General features: G+C 40.5%; 1 protein-coding gene across 1 annotated transcript; it reads left to right on the forward strand.

The window, feature by feature from the left end:
• The first annotated feature begins 317 nt into the window (after positions 1-317).
• On the forward strand, positions 318-7,256 carry ghitm (growth hormone inducible transmembrane protein). Its single transcript, XM_083786990.1, has 9 exons — positions 318-412; positions 1,105-1,258; positions 1,922-2,024; positions 3,361-3,472; positions 3,803-3,944; positions 4,328-4,436; positions 5,230-5,418; positions 5,685-5,856; positions 6,458-7,256. The coding sequence occupies exons 2-9, from the start codon at positions 1,133-1,135 to the stop codon at positions 6,540-6,542; spliced, it is 1,038 nt and encodes a 345-aa protein (XP_083643116.1). The 5' UTR covers positions 318-412; positions 1,105-1,132; the 3' UTR covers positions 6,543-7,256.
• The last annotated feature ends 1,591 nt before the right edge of the window (positions 7,257-8,847 follow it).

The following is an 8,847-nucleotide window of genomic DNA, read 5'->3' on the forward strand; positions in this document are numbered from 1 at the left end:
AAAGCTGACCAAAAACATCAACTAAACCACAATACTATTAATAATGATAATAGTGATCTTAGACTAGCCTAACATTTAGATTCTCGTAGATGAATTTAATCGATTCTGACATTTCAAGATTGAAAATGTCAGAATCGATAAAATACATACGAGAGTCTAACTAGGCTAATCTTATACTCTGGCTTAATGCCACCAAGCCAGAGTAGGTATAACATTTTATGTAACTTTCCTAATACAATATTATTCGTTTTTCATCAGTCACACTATGAACTACCATTCCCATGATATCAGTCCCATAATGATGACGACACAGCCGTGGGACAGAATCATTCAGGAAGGTTGCAAAATAATTGCGTCAGTTCAGTTCAGTAAGCAACAACGCACTGTCGTGAAAGGTGAACCAGCTCTCTTGGTATGTAACTCACGAGACCTGTGTTATTTTAACTATTTTATCGTATTGAAATGTGCAACACACAGTATGTGTTATATTTAACAGTTGAGGTGTTTTATACGCCATTCATTCCGAAGCCACGGTCTCAAGAAATACGCCAGCTAGCTAAAGTTAGCTTAGTTTTCACAGTTAAGGTTAAACCTTAACAATACATAACGCATATGCGTTAATTTATCCAATAAATCATGTGTAAAAGCTACGTTAACTTGGTTTACTATTACTGTTAATTGCTAAACCAGCTGAATTAACTATCTATAGAGGTTTAATCATTATGTAATATTACGCAATTGTATGATGTTGGTGTAAAACACGTTTTGTTTTGTTTTGACCAGTGGTGGTGAAAGTAAAATTTTGTTGTTTTACTTGAATAAAAGTGTCAATACAAGTAAAAATCCCGAACTCAAGATGTACTTGAGTAAAAGCACAAATTGGCATACATGACATCTACTTAATGTACCAAAAGTAACTCATTGTATAAATAATCTTTTGAAAGTGAGTAGAAGTATTACAATTTGGGAATCCAGTAATGTATAAGAAAGAAGAAAAAAATATATTACTCAAAGTACTGTAATTGAATAAGTGTACTTGGCACTTTACGCCAATGTTGTTGTTTTGTTTTTGACCATTCATTGTGTTTGTTTATTTATTGACAGAGTGATAGCACACATTTGATCATTGACCATGTTGGTGGCGAGGCTAACATGCCTGAGGAGTCTCCCAGGGGTGGCTGGGCTGCGCCCCATGCTGACACACGGTGGCTCCCCGGCACTGAGAAGTTCCACGCTGAACCTGCTAAAGCCTCATCAGGTACGCAATGTACCATCTGAGTCATCGTTCTGTAGTTCTCACACAGAGGATTGACATGCCGGCTCAACTGGATTAATGCCATTCTAGAACATGCACAGAATCAAAAAGGCAACAGCCACACTGAATGTGTTTTATAGTTTAAATATATTTAAACTGTTATTTTGTTGTGATTGCCATGTTCACATTATCTGAGTCATTATATAAGCTGCTCATAAATACACCCACTTCATCAGTGTTGCTGTATTTGCATATGGAGTGGTCGCGGACCTATACATGCCTTATTATAACTCATAAACACTGACTAAACTAAACATATAGCTGGAAAGGCTGACCGTGGCCTAAGATTATATGATCTTAATGGGTGGTTGCTGCTTGCTAATCACTGGCAGCAGCTAGTAACGCTTTTCTTAGATCAAACATTAGTCATTCACTGGCATATATTATACAAAGTTGAATTATACATACAAAACATTGTGTGGGCCTGTGAATCAACTCAACTGAAGTTCTTAATTCACAGGTGCACACAATGTTTCCAGTGGATTTCACTGTTATCTGGTGCTCAAAATGTGTTGATAATCATGGTCAGTGTACTCCTATTAAACGTAATAACATCTTTAAAATGTTTAAATTGTATTTGTCACCTGATGTGTGTTCCTTTTATAGGGTTATTCCACAAAGGCCAGATTTGGCTTCCGTCGGGCGAAGACCACCAGAGACCAGCTCAAAGAAGCAGCGTTCGAGCCAGCCACAAATACTGCCATTAGAGGTAAATGTGAAAGCTTGTTTGAATTTACAAAAGTATCTAAATCAGTGCTTCCCAAAGTGGGGTCCGGGGACCCCCAGGGGTCCTTGAGGAAGTTCCAGGGGGTCCCCAGCTAATTGATAGCTTGGAACCAAATGGAGTGTACGCGTCCATTTGAAATTGGGGGTCCCAGAGATAGAAATTCCATTAAATGGAGGACCGTAGCCTAATTCAGGTCAAACAGGGGGTCCTTGAAATTAAAATGTCTGAAAATCACTGCGAGAGCCGTAAAAATATTCTCTTATGGGGGTTGCTGGCATATCTCTTCAAATGGGGTTCGCAGGCTAATTGGTGTCAATTTGGGGGTCCTTGACATGAAAAAGTTTGGGAACCACTGATCTAAATGGTCTTGGTCAGCCTTGTTTTGAGAAATAAACCCTGACGGCGTGATACAAAAGACCCTCGGCCCCCGATGCAAATTGGAGGGATCTTTTCCTCTTTCGGCTGTGCCGCTGTTCATTATCCTTGGTCATTTCATTGTCTACTCTGGCTTATGGAACACCCCGGACAGTTTTTAAGTTGCTTGATTAAGTATTTTGATATTTGATATTCATTGTAGCTGCCCCGCCCCCTTCCTATACAAACCCATTGTAATTTCTAACTCCATTTTAACCATGATAGATTCATCGAAAACACCCGTCCTTTTTTCTAGTGACTCCTAATATGTGAGGGGGCCGTGTTTTTTCTTTTACTGTTTTCATATATTTGTAATAATGTTTTGGCAAAAGAACCTCACGTATTAGGAGGGCAGTATCAGTCACCATAAAGGATGGCAGCTAAAATTAATATCAAATATCTAAATCAAGAATCAAGCAATTTAAAAACTGTGGCGTTCACATAATCCTGAGTAGATGATAAAATGATCAAAAGGTTTTTTGAAAGTGAAGTCAATAATTTGACACAAAATATAATAATGATTTTATTGATTAAAATAAATAAAAATAATGTCATTGCTTACGGTAAAGAACATAGCTAGATTTTTATGCCAATGTGGTCTGTCCAGCGCGACACGTGCAAAATCTTGTAAAATTACGTTTAGCATTGGCTGCCATGTTCGATAGGTCATAAACAAAGCACTTCGGATTGATATGATTCAGGAGTGCACTGTGCAGTCTCCGGCCTGTTTATCATACTGTAGCGGCGGTCTGCTATCAAGAAATAACAGACCAGCTGAATGTTGTGACTGACCGAACGGCAATGGCCATTCAACCAAAACCCATTGAAAAGCTCTGTATCGTTTGCTGTGTTAATGTTTATGAAATTAATGTTTCCCCTCCCTGCTTATCCTGCTTATCCACAGTTGACAGCATGGGAAGAATGATGCTGGCTGGGGGTGCTGCTGTAGGCCTTGGTGCTCTGTGTTACTATGGACTAGGCATGTCTAATGAGATCGGTGCCATTGAGAAAGCAGTGTAAGTATTTACCTTACCAATCCCTCTGGATTGATTCAAATGGATAAAATTGGTCACATACACAAGAGCACGCACCTCAAGTATAATTTGATATTGTTGTCCTGTTATCATCAGACTTTCTTTCCTTTTTTGTTTCTTTCTATAATATTTTGTAATTGCAAAACACTGGAAGCTTGTATGAAATATAATTTCACCCACTCTTCACTTACACTTGTTACATTTTGAGTGTGAACAAATGGAACCGCCCATTTGGTTCCATTTTTACACTCTTACATGACTACTCTGGCTTTTACTGTGTACTAAGACTTATTTTTTGTCTTCTTTGTACAGGATCTGGCCCCAGTACGTCAAGGACAGAATCCACACCACCTATGCATATTTCGCTGGCAGTATTGGATTGACGGCCATGTCAGCTGTTGCAGTGAGCAGAACCCCAGCTCTCATGGGTCTGATGATGGGGGGCTCTTGGCTGGTAAATTCTTCACTTATCACTGAATAGCTGCTGATGTTAGGGTTCACTGGGTTAAGATATGAGGCCCATTAGAGTCTGATCCTTACAGAATACTCTGCAGAACACATTTGAAGTAGGGATGTCAACGGTTAGGTTCTGATAAACAAAACAAATAATATGTTGCTATAGTCTGTGGAATCCTATTATGTCCAAAACTGTGACTTTTCAGTAGCAGATTGACAAGCTCAAAAGCTTGTGGATCTGCTACATACTATGTTATTTTACGAGAAAGTTAAAGTCAGTTCTCTATACTCTGCTCCTTTTTTCAACTATGACAGGAAAGCGCTGTATTTGAATTCTGGTGTTTAATTACAATTCTATCTAAACTTTGTTTTATAACTCAGGCAATGGGAGCTACGTTTGCGGCCATGATTGGAGCAGGCATGTTGGTCAGGTCCATTTCATATGATCAGAGTCCGATGCCTAAACATCTTGCCTGGATGCTCCATGCAGGTAATGTAGATGTTTACAAATGTATTAACACCCTGAGCGGCATAAACGGAGTTCTCCGTCCTGTCCTATCAAATAGTAATGCCCAGCGCTCAGGACGGAGATAAATAAAAGGACAGCGATGTATTGATATCAAAACCGATCACATCGCTCCACAGGCTGGGAGCATCTGTTGGGCAACATTCTAAGTCATGTCCGGTTGGGACGTCATCCAAAATTCTTTGCGGATCAGATCGAAAATCTTAAAACGTGAATAACTCTTGATCTAAATCATTCCGTCCAATTCTATTCAAATATTATGTTTTAGACGGGCCATTGCGGTCCCGTCGCTACTCGTGTTAGAATTAATCTCCTGCTGTTGTTGATCCAGATCGCCTCGGGGGTGTTTTGAAGTCTAGCCAACTCGGAATTATTATTGTAATATTTTGATATGACATAAATCTGTCATACTAGTTTTGAAGACTGTATTACAGTGACGTTACATAATTCTCTGACAGTTCTAGGTGTTATTAGCCATTATTCATGTTTATTGATAAAAGAAAATGCAATTATGTAAATATTTTCTGAGAGCACTCACCTCCACAATATCACTATTGAGGTTATTGGTCAAAATTACATTTGATTTTGTCTTTATTACCCAGGCCCTTTTTGTTACATTTTCCTTGCTTTTACTTCAACTGAACACTAAATGGCAGTGGCTGCTAGCTGCTACAACTGATGGCCACAACAGATGAGAGCTGCACTAGTCTGTGTTTTTAATTGCCCATTTGTTTGTTTTTCCACTGCTTTGAAAAAGGTGTAATGGGCGCCGTCATCGCCCCACTCACTCTTCTGGGAGGACCCCTGATGCTGAGGGCCGCTTGGTACACAACGGGCATCGTGGGTGGCCTCTCTACGGTGGCCATGTGTGCCCCCAGCGAGAAGTTCCTCTACATGGGTGGGCCACTGGCTGTTGGTTTCGGAGTGGTCTTCGCCTCCTCCATTGGTTAGTGTTATTGGTTTTATAATTAATTTCTGAACTGTTTATCTCAAAATCTTCCTTTTGTACATCCCGAAACCATGTGTACAGAGTAAACTCCTCTGTGTTGACTCATATAAACGTAAAGTAAATAAATGGTATCCATTTGTTGACATCTGTACACTCTGGAAGTTAGGTTGACACTCAAAATGTAGCTGTCGGTTTGCAGTGGTGTGAAGGTTTTTAATTGTTGGGTCAGTTTTCATCGCCATGCATTTCGTGTCCCGTTCCAGGATCGATGTTCCTGCCCCCCACCTCAGCGCTCGGAGCTGGCCTCTACGGGGTGGCCGTCTACGGGGGTCTGCTGCTGTTCAGCGCTTTCCTCCTGTACGATACGCAGAAGATCATCAAGAAAGCCGAGACCTACCCCCTCTACGGTGTCCAGAAATTTGACCCCATCAATGCGTACGTAATGCCAATGTTATTGCTATATACTCAGTGATTATCTTATTTTTTAGCTGAGAGAGAAATGAAGCAGGGACCCTTCTCTAAATTGTGTTGCAGATTAACCCATTTTGGGCGGGAACCTCTTTTGGTGTTTCAAACATTATGTTATAATTTAGCTATTGAAAAATAGCAGATCTACAAGCTCAAAAATCCTTAAAATGTGGCTCACATCATTGAATATATATTTCAGAACATTCTTAACTAAAATATTGGCTTCTGGGGGGGTCCCTGGAACTACATATTTTAAGATGGGGGTCCGTGGCCCAATAGAGATAATTCTGGGGGTCCTTGACATGAAAAAGGTTGAGCACCACTGACATAGAAACATTTTTTTAATCAACCTCAGTCCAAAATGGGTTAAACTCTCTCATAGATTTCAGAAATAGCTTCACAGACTTGTTTGACAGTACTGTCAATGTGTAGCGTTGTGTTGGATTCACGTAAATGTTCCGGTAGTTAACCACTTAAACCTTGTACCTGGGCTGCTCTCTCACTGTCTTTTCATACAGGTGCATGGGTATTATTATATTTATATTATTATTTGTATCTTTTCATACAGGTGCATGGGTATTTACATGGACACCTTGAACATCTTCATGAGGCTGGTGATGATTCTGTCGGGAGGCGGAAATAGGAGGAAGTAGATGCGTCACCCGTTCCAACTCGAGTCCCCTTTCACTTCCACTACGTACACAAGCAGCGCGCGCCAGAGTCTACCCTGTTTTAGTTTTAAAACGCTATCCAAATGGTAAATAAACATAATATGCTGTGTTGTTGTGTGAAGATGAGGCGGATTGCATTTTCTAGTGCATATTGCAATTCATCAGTCTAAAGCTTGATTTACAGTTCGCCATACAATGAAGATGTTTCCAAAAAGTAAAATGTAGGAAATGCCTCATCTACATGATTGGCTATGATTGGTATGCGATACCAGCGTATGACTAATTATAAATAAAGCATATCAAGACAAATTGTACATTGATATGGCTATGGTTCTAGGAAGAGATGCTGTTATCTTGATCCTGAACTGAGTTATGTTTGATGCATCCCAGGTTTGCTGGAGGTGAATATGTCTTCTCTGACCCCGACTTGTTTATATTGTCCCTTGTATTTTCTATTTATTTTTAAATAACACATTGTTTGATTGGGGTAAAAGAAGTTCAGGACACCTAAGGTCATAACCGCATGTCATCTAAATCTGATGCTTCTAGCTCTCACAATTATTAAAATGTGTGATACACTTATTTTAGATCTCAAGATACATTGAGATTTTACTTTAACAGGTTCGCACTAGGGAATGCACTTGTTTGCAAATTGTGTCAGTTATTGAATCATTCAATAAAGACTTTTAAAATGTTTCTCAGGTCTTGTCAGGGTGTTCTCTTTCGATATATAGTGGTAGGTAGCTTTCACAAAACTGTTGCATTTTGTAGCTAATAGTGTCTCAGTAGTATACACTCATTACTAATTTATTTTCCACTATTTTCCACTTGTTGCCATGTAGCAGAAAGCTCACTTACTTTTATTTTGTACAAGGGCATTTTTTCTCCTCTACACAATTTTGTAACCCATTTTCTTTCACCCAGTGTCAATTATCTAATGTAATCCTGGGCTCTACACTCCCTCTGCCAACCTGGGGAGAGCAACGGACATTCTTCCTTCAATGCATGATGAGTCCAAGCCACCTGACGGGGGAGTTTCCCCGGTTGGACGTAGTGCGTGGAAGGAAAACGTTATTCCAACCAGTTCCTTTCCTCCATCAGATCAGGATTACTGCGTGTTTTTGTAAGGGTATACCTACATGTGGAGAACGTGCAAACTCCTCACAGAAAGGCTATTTCACAAACCCCACCTAGGTTATGGGCACTGAGGATGCGGAGGAGAGAAAACGCCCCCCAGCACCCAAAACGTCCCCAGTGGGAATCTAACCCAGGACCTTCTAACTGTGAGGTGACGGCACTCACAGTACAATGGCATTTTTGTGCTTTACGAGTCCGACCAGTGGTTTAGTGCAGGTAAAAATCCACGTCTATGTCGAACGGTTGTTTTATTTCCAATCAAACCACACGTTTTTACATGATTACATGTTCTATATAATCTTTATACATCTCTATTTGTGAGATCATCCATGTGTTAAAAGAAACATTACCAAATGTAAGCTAAAATGCCGACTAGGGTTGGCTTGTCAGGCTGACAACAAAGCTGGACCGCCACCACCAAACATTGGTTTGTGCAGATTACACTGTGCTGTCCTTAAAGCCCCCTCTGAGTCTTTACCTAGGAAGGAACACACCGTTCCTTCCCCTAAAGCCTGAATTATTGGTTGTGCCGGACTGCCGGTGTCGCACACCAAAAACAGCAGACCTACAAGCTCACAGGGCACCATGCTGTGAGGCATTGTGAGACTTGTAAATCTGCTTTTTCTGGTGCACAACGCCAGCGCTGAGGCATCTGCGTTGGTGTGGGATAGCAGGCGTTCTGGTACAGTCATGTATTTCCCCATAGACGGTCTGTGTGTAGAGGCAGATGACAAAGCATTAGCATGTTAATCCTCTTGTCCACCATCTGGATGCTCTAAAATTAAATATTAAAACCAGAGCACATGCAACAGATGCAAACATCTGCAAGTGTACAGGTGCGTCGTTAAAGTAAATACACATGCGAGGCGCACGGCAGCAGCTTGTCGAGTGTTTTAAATCAATTCGATCATGTACGCATTAAAGGCATGTTCTGTATTATATGATAGCTGATTATATAATACATATATAAATTCATGCAGATGGGAGGGATAAAGAGGGACAATAATGGGAGGAGGTCGGGGCAAAGCCTGACTGAGCACGCAGATTTTCCATTACTGGGGATGAATATGTTGTCTGAGGCATTTTCAGATTGATGGCCAATATTGGGTTGGGGTCCAATTATGTGAACTGCTTGGCTGGTTGCCTCTGT

The sequence above is a fragment of the Protomyctophum parallelum genome, assembly GCF_964188405.1.
Source record: "Protomyctophum parallelum genome assembly, chromosome: 17".
Lineage (NCBI taxonomy): Eukaryota > Metazoa > Chordata > Actinopteri > Myctophiformes > Myctophidae > Protomyctophum > Protomyctophum parallelum.